This window comes from Pongo pygmaeus, chromosome 1 (genome assembly GCF_028885625.2).
Source record: "Pongo pygmaeus isolate AG05252 chromosome 1, NHGRI_mPonPyg2-v2.0_pri, whole genome shotgun sequence".
Classification (NCBI taxonomy): domain Eukaryota; kingdom Metazoa; phylum Chordata; class Mammalia; order Primates; family Hominidae; genus Pongo; species Pongo pygmaeus.
Genome location: NC_072373.2, coordinates 153,912,419 through 153,926,753, shown reverse-complemented (window position 1 = coordinate 153,926,753; position 14,335 = coordinate 153,912,419). Strand labels below are relative to the sequence as shown.

The following is a 14,335-nucleotide window of genomic DNA, read 5'->3' as shown; positions in this document are numbered from 1 at the left end:
GCCCTGTAATGTGAATGATGAACAGGGGAGTGATTTTTCTGTTACTGGGTGGTCATCCTCTTGAACAAGAGGATTCTGAAAGTTTCTTTTTATATATTTGTGTATGTGTTTTTTTTTCTTTTTCCATTTTTGATTGTAGTGAAAGTTCTATCTCTAAGCATTAGAAATTGAACATTTAAAATGTGCTTTTGCAATGGGGAAAGGACTCTCTATTTAATAAATAGTGCTGGGATAACTGGTTAGCCATAAGCAGAATAGTGAAGCTGGACCCCTTCCTTAGAAAAATCAACTCAAGATGGATTAAAGACTTAAATGTAAAACTTAAAACTGTAAAAGCCTTGGAAGATAACCTGGGAAATACCATTCTGGACATAGGACCTGGCAAAGATTTCATGATGAAGATGCCAAAAACAATTGCAATAAAAACAAAAATTGACAAATGGGACCTAATTAAACTGAAAAGATTCTGCACAGCAAAAGAAACTATCAACAGAGTAAAGAGACAATCTACAGAATGGGAGATAATATTTACAACCTAGGCATCTGACAAATATCTAATATTCAGAATGTATAAGGAATTTTAAAAATTTACAAGCAAAAAGCAAACAACCCCTCTAGAAAGTGAGCAAAGGACATGAACAGACACTTTTCAAAAGAAGACATACAAACAGCTGACAAGGGATATGAAAAAATGCTCAATATCATTAATCATTAGAGAATGCTAATCAAAACCACAACGAGATACCATCTCACACCAGTCAGAATGGCTATTATTAAAAAGCCAAAAAACCCAGATGCCGGCAAGGTTGTGGAGAAAAGGGAACACTTATACATTGTTTGTGGGAGGGTAAATTAGTTCAGCCGTTGTGGAAAGCAGTGGCAATTCCTCAAAGAACTTAAAACGGAATTACCATTTGCCCTAGGAATCCCATTATATACCCAAAGAAATATAAATCATTCTACCATAAAGACACATGCATGCATATGTTTATTGTATCACTATTCAAAATAGCAAAGACATGGGATCCACCTAAATGCTCATCGATGGTAGGGTGGATAAAGAAATGTGGTACATATATACCATGGAATACTATGCAGCCATAAAAAAGAACAAGATCATGTCCTTTGCAGCAACATGGATGGATCTGTAAGCCATTTTCCTAAGAAAGTGAACTAATGAATGAACAAAAACCCGAATACTGTATGTTCTTTCTTATAAGTGGGAGCTAAACAGTAAGAACACATAAACGCAGACACAAAGAGAAGAACAACAGATAATGGGGCTTATTTCAGGAAGATGGGAGGAGAGAGAGGATCAAAAAACTACCTATCAGGTGCCATTACTGTGCTTATTACCTGGATGATGAAATAATCTGTACACCAAAACCCTGTGACACACAGTTTACCTATATACCAAACCTGCACATGTACCCCTGAACTTAAAATAAAAGTTAAAAGAAAAAATAAAATGTGCTTTTAGAAGTATTCAGACCAGGCCAGAGCTTGTATAAATCCATATTACTATCTTGCAGTTGGTCAAAGTAGTTAAGAACCTGTGTAATGGTGTTTTCTGGGATGGTGCAACAACTTTCTATCTTTATTGCAAGGTCTTTCTGTCTTCCTGATTATACTAATTAATTCTTTCAGTCCTTCCTGACTATTGATGCCACGATGATTTTTTTTTTTTTAAATTTGATCCTGCAAACTTTTATGCTTAAAATCTCTCTAGCTTTACTATTGCCTCCAACAGGAATTTTTAACCTAACTTCATAAATTGCAGTCAGGAAATTGGTGAACTCTGAGTCTTTCCGCAAACTTTTGTGTGTAGAGGATCCAGAGTTTGAGTCAGACCCTGAAAGATATCCTTGATCGGATTTAGAATATCCTAACTCTTTAGTAAGAAATAAACCTGTCTAGCTTTACATGCAGCCACCGGCCATGACAGAAGACTCACCCCACACTGACCTATTATTCAACATTTCCTGATGCTTCCATACTTCTCTGCCTTTGAACCTGATGATCATTCTACTTATAATGTCCTTTCCTCATCCTTAGCTTTGCCTGTTGAAACCTTCAAGATTTTACTCCAGAGCCACCTTCTGTGGAGAGATTTTATTTACTTTGTGGGGAACAAAATGCTGCTCTTTTATCTTTTTTCCTCCTTTATAACACTCATCACATCTCCCCACTAAGTTTGTGGACAAGGAATGTATTCTGTTTATCTATGTATTCCCAGCCCAGAGGAAGGTACTGGCCCAGAGTAAATGCTCATTAAATATTGTGAATAAATGGGCAAAAGGATAGAAGACACAGTCTTTACTTAGATGGAGTTAAGATAAACTTAGAGAGTTAGTGCTAGAATCAACATTGCCTTCTTGCAGGCAAATGATTTACATAATCGGGACATCAAGTTGCCTGTCCCCTGGATGAGGTATCTCAGTCTCCTATGTTAAATAATAGTAAATTGATTCTTTCTTCAACACAAACAGAGTATAACAAATAGCTCTAAGTTTTATGAAACAAAAGATTTCTGGTGCTGGAGATTGATTTTGGTAGTTATCAGCTTCTCAGTATATCTCCAAAGAGACAAGGGGCCTAGGTGGATAGAAATATTTCCCTTAAATCAGCCTGATAAAAAGTTCTCCATGGTAAGGTAGCCTTTGTCTTGTATTAAAATGCAGTTTTCTCACCAAGTGACTTTGGCAGGTTGGTGAATCCTTTAAGAAACAGAGATCTGGTCTGGAGTTGTGGTCCCCCGGAGATTTAGTTGCTATTGTGATCATCTGATGACAGCAGAAAACCCAGGGGGATCAGCATGGTTTATTTCAGACTGCATGGATGTCAGCCTGGTATTATAGGAGTGGGAGCTACCTAGGCAGATGGCTGCTTCCTGATTTGTGGATTGGGAACACGAATTGAGCAGCAGCCAATGCAGTGACACTTGTAATACTCTTCTGAAGCCTGCTTTTTTTTTTTCTGTCCACTGAGAAACAGTACCCACCTGCTAATCTACAAGGCAAAGCCATCCTTATTTCAAAGTGTATTTGATACAACAAAATTCTTCATGCTGAAAGGCTTTAAAAGGCCTCTAAATTTCTTGAAATGAGATTTAATCTGATATTTGAATCTTATGCCTTCTATCCAAAGAACAGTCTCTCCCTAGTCCCCATTTCTATATATAGATGCAGAAATTTCATAATTGGAAACTTGTGACTTTAGCTTATGGCTTGGTCCCTTGTGAAGAATGTATTGTGCTTTTTAAGTGATGTGTGTATTTGTCTGAATTAGTCTATCAGAAGTTTCTTTTTGAGACTAGCCATTGATGAAGATGAGAAACAGAGCTGATAGGGACATGAGGAGGAAAACAGACCCATTAAGGAAATAACTCCCTGACCCCACCCCCACCCACCCAATAGCATTTAAGGCCACCAAAGGTAACGTTTTCTGTGTTACTGTTTATTCAGGAGCTGGCTTCTAACCTGCCATATGCTTCACGGTATTTAGAGAGCCTAGGTAATGTTCTCTCATTTTGTAAGGAAATAATATTACTTAACATAAAACTTGTGTAAAAGTGGGGGAAATAGTTGGCTAATAAGTTATATGCATCCATGAGTTGCACAATAGAGATGAAATGATGACAAATTGGGATGAGAGGCAATGAGTGTTGTATGGGAACTACAGGATTTAAGATTTGAAAAAAGCCATTTTAAGAGCCCATTTTTTTGCTTTTTCTACTCAGCTTAGGACCCCAATTATTACTTACTAGCCTCATTTCACCAGACCTCACCCATTCACACACCTGTCACCCAAAATACTACCAAATATTTTCTTTAATGTTATTTTTGCATTTAATCCTCATGAAGGTTAATAAAGTCTTCTCTCTCTATGTGGTATGAAAGCATAACTGATGACTTTATTGATGCAGATATATTATGGCTGCTTTTGACATTTATGTTTTCAGTCCAGATAGATGAATGATTCCAGTGAAAGTAAATCAATTGCACCCAGACTGTGGGTATAAAACACCACGCTCAGGGTTTTCCTTCTTGTCTGGCAGATAGTAGAAGGTGTGAAATATTGAAATTTGACTTAATGCTGTATGTTTCTTCTGAAAAAGAGAATTTCCTTTGACTATCTCCTAAGGTACATCTGTGATTGATATTTGCCCTGGCATTTAGTGCCAATCCAGGGAGGGGATGCCCCTTTTGTGGGACCTGTTTGCTCTCCAGGGAGCCTTCATGGCTTCCTTTGGTCTAGTTGGAGTAAACTATTTTTTCTTCTAGAGGATTGAATTCAATTAACAGGGATTACACATTCAGTTATTAGGAATTTATCAGTGATGGCAAATGGAATTTTACTGGTGTATTAGTCCGTTCTTGCATTGCTATAAAGAAATGCCTGAGAGTGGGAAATTTATAAAGAAAAGAGGTTTAATTGGCTCACTATTCTGGAGGCTGTATGGGAAGTAGAGTGGCTTGTGGTTCTGGGGAGGCCTCAGAATCATGTTGGAACGCAAAGGGGGAACAGGCATCTTACATCGCAGGAGCAGGAGGAAGAGAGAGAGTTGCGGGTGGGGTGCCACACCTTTAAACAACGAGATCTCACGAGAGAACTCACTCACTATCACAAGAACAGAACCAAGGGGATGGTGCTAAACTATTCAGGGAGGATCCACCCCTGCCTACACACACCCATTTCCAATCACCTCCTCACCTCCAACATTGGGGATTACAATTCGACATGAGATTTAGGTGGGGACACAGATTGAAACTTTATCAACTGGATTCCCAACAACTGGAAACATGAGAGAGTAATTTCAATTTCTAGCATGGGTTTAACTGGCTTTCATGATAAAAAGAGAAATATTTCTTGATCCACAAAAATACAGGTTTTTGTTGTTATTGCTGCTGTTTTTTCCAAAAGTGATTTAAGTTCCTAGTGTAAATCAAAACCAGATGCAACTGTAATTGCCAATTGATGGTACAAATGGACAGGTAAATCCAAGAAGTGTATTTCAATTTTTAAAAAGTTCTGTACCCTGGAATTCCCTTCTTCGGCTTGCCTCCCACCTCTGCATTCAGGAGTGCTATGGCCCTGATCAATCAAAATGAGCACTGGCTGTAAACAGCCAGTATGGTGGTGGTGCTATAGGTGAATGTCAGCCTTTTCTGGTCCGTCGAGCAAGAATTAATTGCATTCTTATTAGGGGTCCTGGGAACTTCAGGATCAATCTTTCTTGTGGCATTGATCACATTGTTTTAAAGCTATTTGTTTATTTGTCCAGTTCAATTTCCTTCTTGACAGTGAAGCACTTGAGAGCAGGGACTGTATTTATCTACCTTTGTATCTTTATCACCAACTTGGTGCCTAGCACAGAGACAGTTCTCAGTAAATCTTTGCAAAATAAATTAAAATCATAGAAGATATTTAGAATTTTTATTCTAAGATAAATGCAAATGTGTTATTGTATCAAGCACTCATCTATATTTAAATCCACTTACTGGAATGTATTTTAACAATAGTTTAGTCTGTACCCTAACATTGACTGTGCGAGTTTCTGTCCTATAGTTTAAAAGTCTCTAGGGAAGAAAATTTCAAAACTTCCTTGTTGCTCTTTTAGAAGTTCAATTACAGTTATAATCAGCACCTACTAACTCACTGGGATATTTCTAGTATTATTTGCTCTTATGTGACCATATAGCATATATCTCAAGTGCTGCACAAGATTTGCAGCTGTGACTGTATGGAAAGCTTGGGAAATATTGTGCTGAGCTCGTTTTGCAAGGGATGTGGTTTCTAGATTCTGTGTTCAGGGAAAAAAAGTCTAAAACCTGCAAGTACTCATTTGTGGAACATTTAATTTCATTACTTTGTTAGCAAAGTGTGTATCTGGAGGTAAACACCAATCAGCTACAATTAGCTTCAGGCCCAAGAGAATTGAGGTTAGGAGTCAAGACAGAAAGATGGCTATTGCAGCAAAATACATTTGCTCTAGACTAGGATAAATTTTCCTATTGAAATATGAAATAGGCCATTACACAAAAGTTTGCCTACCACTAAAAGTGTTCAAGAACCTTATAGTTCAAGGGTGCCAAATTTTAAGCAAAGTCCTGTGGTTTCGGTGATACTATTATCAAATCATGATTCCCGTAAGAACAATCTCTCCCACTAAAGTGTAGCTTTCTCTCACACACTTATTCATATATTCTGGCTGTCCTCTGTCTTCCACTAATCTGAGAAGTTTATGGCACAAATCTGATTCTTTTCCTTAAATACTTGTATTAACCAGGTTAATTCTTAGGTGGCCCAGTAACCTTGCGAAGAAAGGTCAGTTTGGGGCAAATCCATGTGAAGCCCCCTTTCAAATTCATTTCTGCCCTACTTTTTGTCTGCTTTAATCCACATTTCCTTGTCTACTTTGTACTCTAGTTCAAACCACAGCAGCACATTTTAAAACCCGGTAGGAAGTGGGTCTCAGGGCTCTAGAGGAACTATTATGCCAGTCTTACAAATTATTTTTTAATTATCAATTTCTCAGACAACTCACTTGGTTTACTTTCAGGAAAAATGTTATCGCTGTAAATCAGTTGTACTTTCTTCTGTCAGAAAACATGAAGTGTGTAACCCCTTTTATTTTAGCTGAGTGTAAATTTTTAGATTCAAATTGTTTGCCGTGTATTTCTTAGTTTGTAAATTTGAAATGAAGCAACATAAACAATGGTTTCTGCCCGGAGAAGGTCATGCCAGTCAGGACCCTGCGCATTGATGGTCATCTTCAGGTGATTAACATTGATAGATACCTGAGCAGAGAATAGTGCAGGATGGAGAAGGAGCCATCCTCAGACAGGATTTAGCACATTCAAAGTAGACTCACAAGGCTAATGCTCATGAGCTTGCTCTGGTTTCATTTAGGGCTGAGAGACTGATTATATGAATGGACAATGGCCAGACCCTATATGAAAATAGAACCCTGACCTGCAGCAACCTGCCCAGGAAACCGACACCTTATTCACAATAAAGAACCCAGAAAGCTAGCCTGCCATGAGTTAGACTTGTAACAAGTCAGATTGCAATCTCCAGTAACCATCTAGGAAGCTAAACAATAACTTCAACAATTGACGCCAAGTGGCCAGGACTTGATCAATAACTGGCAGCTTCCCTAAATTTTTGTCCCCATTTTTAACTTAGGATGAAGCAGAGAAAGCCAAATAACACACCCCTAACAAATCAGACAGGATGCCCCACTTCCTGTTAGACCACCTACAGCTTCCCTGCACCCATAACCTTTAATTAGGGCACATCTGAAACCTTCCTTTTTTTCAGGATAAAGCTTTCCTGCTTCTCTTCCTGCCTTTGTGTCTCCGCCAAAATGCAAGTGACAGTGTGGCTGACTCCCTGCCTCTAGCAAGCTCAGAATAAATAGCCTTTGCTTGTTCTCATTTGGTTGGTCTTTGTTTATTTCCAGAGGGCCTAGTTGGGCAAGAAATGATATTTTCCAGGAGCATGTTTTAATTTCATGGTCTCTGTAGGTAGGTGATTCCATGTAGCTGTTGTTCCTTCGGGTACATTAGCATTTCCTAGCTTTGGAGTGGGGGCTGTGGCTGACCTGTGAGAGATGCAGCCTTGCTCCCACTTGCTGTTCCACGTGTGGAAAGGGCAGAGCAGTAAAGCACGTTACTAAATGTCAACGCATGCATTAGGTATTACCATCTCACGGTGAACCCCATTCACATGGCGCCCAGTAGGGAGGAGCAGAGGGGCCTCTTTGCAACAGAGATCAATGGCCAACAGCTTTTCTTTTTTTAAAATGTAAAACTATAAAGGAAAACCTTTTCAAACATTATCCTCAAAAGATTTGGAAATAGGAGATCTGAGCTTAGTGGGTCACTGAAGGGCTAGCACTTGCTTATAGATGACTTAGCTTAGAAACTCCAACTTCCTCATACTTTTGTTTCTGCTGATAATAGAATGCAGTACAACAGGAGTGAAAAACAAAGCCAAGTTATTTCTTTATCTTTTTCTAACGAAAATTCAATGACATTTCAGCAGTGACCTCTTCCCAAACCTTAAGGAGTACATATAAGCGTTAAGATGAGAAGTTAGACCAATTGCCTAAGAACAGTTTGAAAGCATATCACACCTTATTTTGTTATTATTTTGGTTTCTACTGCATAGAGTTCATTATTTGTGTTCTCTCTGTTATTACTATATTTAAGAATTGTAATTATGGAGCTTTAATAGGACGAAAGAAAAGAAGGATGCAAAAATACTTAAATACTGTTCATGATGAAAGATCTACATTATTTTCAAATTATCTTTTATTTTATTAGCTGAGTTTTTAGGGTCCTACGGCAATATACTAGAGTCCAAGTATTTTTTCAAAGTAATTTAATTTTATGTTGTTATGATTAGGTAAGCCTACTGAATTGAATCAATTTATAGGAAAAGTATGAGATTAGTATTATTAAATTTCATATTGTAGTCTGGTTTGCTTTAATATACCTATATATGTATGTGTGTGTGTATTTAAGACTTTAGTTGTGAAATATAGACTCCTGTTAGTAACTGATGCCTTTTCCTTTTCTCTTTGATTAGAAGAAATACATTAGAAAGATATCAGAATCAACTCATTTGCCAGTTGGCAAACATTCCTGGAATTTTAAGAATTGTAACAACAATAAAACAATAACTGTTTATTAAGTGCTTACTATGTGCACTGTCCTTAGTGCTTTACTTCTGTTGTTTTAAGTGTTAGATTATTTATAGAGATGACAGTAATAATCCTTTCATTGTTTATGCACGCACATTTGCAATGTAAATTTGCTGTCTGCCCCACCTCCTTCTGTGAGAGAAGTCTATTTTCCCCTTCTCTGAATCTGGTCTGGCCTTTTGACTTTCTATGATGAATAAACTGTGGTGAAAGTGATATTTTGCAAGACAAGGCCTTGAGAGACACTGCTGCTTTCTCTCTCAGCTTCTTGGAACCCAGAGCTGGGATGAATGACCATGGAGCGAAGAGGCCCAGCCACAGAACTAGCACAACCCCCTGATATGCAAGTGAGGCCATCTTGAACAACCCAGATCCAGCTGAGCTAACAGATGGCTACAGGCAAGACCCAAACCAAATGGTACCCCACAGAATTATAAACCAAGCAAATGTCTGTTTTTTAAAAAAATTTTAACTTATTATTTTATCGTTAATTGTAAAATACACAGAACATAAAATTTATCATGTTAACCATTTTTAAGTGTACAATTCAGCAGTATTAAGTATATTCACATTGTTGTACGATTAATCTCCAAAACATTTTCATCTTGTAGAACTGAAACTCTGTACCCACTAAACAACAACTTCTGTTTCTCCCTCTTGCCATTCCCTCACAATTACCATTTTACTTTCTGTTTCTGTGAGCTTGACTATTCTAGATACCTCCTCATACAAGTGAAATCATGCTATATCTTTATGTGACTGGCTTATTTCATTAAGCATAATGTCCCTCAAGTTTTGTCCATGTTGTAGCGTGTATCAGAATATCTACCTTTGTGAGGCTGAATAATATCCACTGTAGGTATATGTCACTTTTTATTCATCCATTCATCTGTCAGTGGACACTTGTGTTGCCTTTATCCAAATGGCCGTTGTAAATAATGCTGTGAAAAACATGGGTGTACAGATATCTCTTTGAGACCCTGCTTTAGATTCTTGTGCATATACCCAGAAGCGGAATTGCCAGATTATATGGTAATTCTATTTTTTAACATTTTGAAGTGTTGTTGTTTTAAGCCATTCGTAACTGAAGTGATTTGTTCTGTGTGATAGCTGAAACACCTAACTGAATTTTGACAACAATGCTTCAAGGTAGATTCTACCATTCTCATTTTTCAAGGGAGAAACTTCACTTATCCAAGGTCATATGGTTTGGACAGACAGAGCCAGGCTTTGATACCATGAAGTCTGGTACCAGAACCTCACTCTTTGGCACACTGTACCACTTTACAGAAAGCATGTTCACAGTTGTTTTACCTATAGTGGTTGACACTGGACAGAAAGAAACATCAGTAACCAACAACATTGAAAAGATCCCTATGTATGACTCATGTAGTTCAAGGAAGTATACTTTTCCAGAGTTTATAGTATTTATCCATTGTATGGTGGCCTCTGAGCTTATTTCTGTGTTGTCAGCTAGGCTTACCCTGGTGGTGTTGGAGGGAATAGTACTGGGTGATCTACAGGGAGGTCCACTCACCCCACTCCAGGGCTGCTGGGTCCAGATGGGCAAATTGGGTTCGAACAAAGGGCCTTGCCAGAGTGGGCTGGAATCCAGAGCCCATCTGGATTCCACTCAGGCGGGACCAAGCCTGTGCTCTGGCCATCTGGGAGTAAGAGGTCCTTTTTCTAATTGATCCTCCCCGGAAAGTCTCCTTTGTGCAATTCATCTGACCAGAGAAGGTCCTCTCCTTAAGTCCTTCTATGTGTCCTGCTTCAGGACACTCTTCCCTCAGATAGCGGGGCTGTTGTTGAACTGTGTCACAGCTCCCTGTCCTCCCCATCACCAAGTCCCTGCCCCTTAGTGCTGGATGACTGTTGTTTCTCCTCCATCAGGGTAACCTGTGTTGTAGAAGAAGCCACCAGAAAAAACTGTGGTTGAGCGATAATGAACTCTTGACTTGAGTGTTAAAGCAGGGCCCCAGTGGTTTGCAGGAGCCAGTCAAGTAGAGATAGACCGAGATGGAGATGAGCCACTGTCAGCTGAGTGTGTAATACAGGAGGCTCTCTTTACACAGGCCTGGGCTTTGAAGTTGGAGCAACTCCTGGCTTTACCACCGAGGAACCATGTGACTTTGGACAATGTACTTAACCTCATCAAGTCTCTGAGACACAGGTACATGAGAAATGCCTGCCTTACAGGACTGCTATAGGCTCAAAAAACAAAGTCTCTAAAGGGACTGGAAGAGAATCTATTAAATAGTTAATGTTCGATACATGTTCATTGTTACCACACCCATTCTTCCTCATTACTTCCTTCCTTCACCTCCTCCCAAATTCTTCTCCAGTAATAATAATATTAATATTACAACTATTACCATTAAAACCAGAGGCCAGTTTAGTTAGATTTGGTGGTATCTGATATGATTCACATTAAGAGAGTTATAATGAAGACCTGCTTGTGATTGCAAAGGTTTACTTGCAAAGGGATAGGATCAATGGGATGTGGATTAGCAGCAGCATTATAAACAGCTTTACAAATTTCAGTTGAGAATAATCCAACATGCTTTGACCAAAGCAAGCATACAAGTAAGCCCAAAAACAAGGAGTAGGGAAGGGCATCCACCAACCACAAGGCCAAGGGAAGGCCTAGGTATCTCTACAGGAGAGTGAAGAATTGTGACCTAGAATTTAATCCACCACAAAGGGCATGCACTGGTATGGTTGGACAGTTTTTAAAGCATTTATCCATCCTAAATGGGCAGTACCAATGCTTGATTAGTAGTGCCAGTGTAATGCCTATTGTTTAGTATTTTGAGTAGCATCCTCATTGCTAAGAACTTCATCTACAGTATATCATTTACTCTTTTTCTTTCTGCATTAGTCTTTATATTAGATACATAGATATCTATGTATTTATGTTTATTTAAATAAACTTAGGGGTACAAGTGCAATTTTGTCACATGGATATATTACAGTAGGGGTGAAGTCTGGGAGGAAATACCATTTACTTTTAACAACAACCATATACTTTTTGTATACATAAAGCACAGATATATGTGCAGTATATAAACAGATACACAGTATATCTGTGATATTAAAATTCTATGTGGGGGAGCAATTAGAAAAAATGTCTAAAAAGTTTCCTTAGAGGGACAATAATGAAAAAAATCTAACAATTACTGCCAATTGATATTTTTATTAAATAAATGTGAAAATGTAGGTTGACAGGTTAAATAATTAGTCCAAGAACATAAAATTATTAGGTGTGAGAACTCTGACTTATACCCAAGTTTGTGCGATAATGAAGTGTGTGCTTTTATCCACCTTACCACTTACTTCCTTTCCCTTCATTCAGCTCTCTGAACCTCTGCTTCCCTCCAGGTGCTTTACTGCTTCCCATCCTCCCAAATTTCTCTGTACCCTCCACCAGTAGTGGCCTAGATTCTCTTAAACTGCTCTGTCCCTCTTCTAGGATCTCAGATCCCACCTCTTTGGTTTCATTGTTAGTGAAGGAGTGCTTCAAGGGAAATTTCTGCTCTTGGGTTGGAGGAATGAGTGTTTGCATTTTAATGCCCATTCAGAGACATTTCTCAGAGGACTGGGTCTTTTCCAGTGGGACTTCAGGATCTCTCACATGCCAGTGGGAAGCAATTTGGAACTGTGTGCTTTGCAAACCCATGCAAATCATAGCAGGAAGGCCGATGCCTATCTCTAACTAAAGCCTTATGTGCTACATATCTTCATGTGACCGTCTGGACAAGAATCCCCTGCTGTTATGCCATAACCTGGTCTCTACACCTGAATTTCTCCATGTAGCAATTCCAAGAAAATTCAATCTTTGAAACACATTTTTTAGTAAATAGAGGCAGCCATGAGAAACATTTTGTTGTTGCTCTGAAAAGTTGTTGTTTTCTAAAATGGAATAGTCAATCTCAGCTTTCTAAACAGAGTTTCTAGGATAAATTTATCAGGAATGAGTGGATTCCTTTCTCTTCCTCCCAAAGGGTCTATGGAAGATGAAGAATACAAGCAATAGCAAATCAATCAAATTTACATTGCAAAGAGTCCTTCACAAAAGTACCCTAGAGGGCTCTACCTAGATAATCAGATGCTAACATTACCTTTTTCCCAAATATAGTCCACCTCTGCAAAGAACCAAGAAGTGTGGGCTTCAGCTTCTCTACAGAGTCGCTGGTGGTTAAACTCAAAGTAGCAGGGCCTGACATGTGGGCATTGCTGTGTAGGGGGTGCCAAGAGTCCGTCACTCAGCCGATGGCCTCTGGTTTCCAAAGGAAAAGCAAAAACTGTTCAGAGCTATTGTTCAAAAGGGAAAAAAGGATTACTCCCCAAATTTTAGCACCCAAAAGCACACATGTGAGGGTCAAGTGCTAACATTTGCCCGAGTCGGGTCCGGTGGCTCATGCCTGTAATCCCAGCACTTTGGGAGGCTGAGACAGGAGGATCTCTTGAGCCCAAAAGTTCAAGTCTAGCTTGGGCAGTATGGTGAGAACCCATCTCTACAAAAAATTAAAAATAATAGCCAGGCATGGTGGTGCATGCCTGCAGTCCAAGCTACTTGGGAGGCTAAGGTGGGAGGATCACCTGAGCCTGAGAGGTCGAGGCTGCAGTGATCCATGATGGTGCCACTGCACTCCAGCCTGGGCAACAGAGCAAGACCCTGTCTCAAAATAAATAAGTAAAATAAAATACAATAAAATTTGCCTACATTGAATGCCTACAAAAGCCAAGGTTATTTCTTAGGTTATTTCTCTCATTTGATATAATGGATAAATTCATTCAAATGCCTCAGTTTCCCTATCTTTAAAATGGGAATCATAGGAATACCCACCTGCAATAGTTTACTAGGGCTGTGGTAACAAGGTACCACAAACTGGGTAACTTAAATGAGAAACTTACTGTGTCACAATTCTATAGACTAGGCATCTGAGATCGAAGTGTCACAGCACTGTTTTCTTTCTCAGGGCTCCTGGCAGTGTGCTGGGAATCTTTGGTGTTCCTGATCTCTGCCTTCATCTTCACATGGTGTTCTCCCCTGTGTATGTCTGTGTCCAGTTTCCCCTTTTAACAATGGTACCAGTCATGTTGGAACAGGGACCCATCCTACTCCAGTATGACCTCATTTTGTTTTTTGTTTGTTTGTTTGTTTGTTTTTAGACAGAGTCCCACTCTGTTGCCCAGGCTGGAGTGCAAGGGTGTGATCTCGGCTCACTGCAACCTCCGCCTCCCAGGTTGAAGCGATTCTCTTGCCTCAGCCTCCTGAGTAGCTGGGATTACAGACGCACACCACCATGCCTGGCTAATTTTTTGTGTGTTTTTAATAGAGACAGGGTTTCGCCATGTTGCCAGGCTAGTCCCAAACCCCTGACCTCAGGTGATCCACCCGCCTCAGCCTCCCAAAGTGCTAGGATTACAAGCATGAGCTACCGCGCCCGGCCGACCTAATTTTAATATAACAAATTATATCTACAATGGCCCTACTTCTAAATAAGGTCAGACTCTGAGGTATTGGGGTTTACGATTTCAACATATGAGTTTTGGAAGAATATAATTCAACCCATGACACCACCTCACATGGTTTGGTGTGGATTAAATGAGTACATAAAT

The 14,335-nt window shown here is 39.3% G+C and overlaps 1 protein-coding gene across 6 annotated transcripts in view; it reads left to right on the top strand.

The window, feature by feature from the left end:
• Window positions 1-14,335, top strand: part of ST6GALNAC3 (ST6 N-acetylgalactosaminide alpha-2,6-sialyltransferase 3) — a 556,201-nt gene that overhangs the window by 148,277 nt on the left and 393,589 nt on the right. The window contains exon 1 of one of the 6 annotated variants that reach the window (XM_063653969.1): window positions 9,107-9,128. The exons of the other annotated variants lie outside the window; for them this stretch is intronic. Within the exon in view, the coding sequence (XP_063510039.1) occupies window positions 9,126-9,128 (3 nt within the window). The 5' untranslated portion in view covers window positions 9,107-9,125. Of the gene's footprint in view, window positions 1-9,106; window positions 9,129-14,335 lie in introns of those variants that run through there. 6 annotated transcript variants of the gene reach the window in all.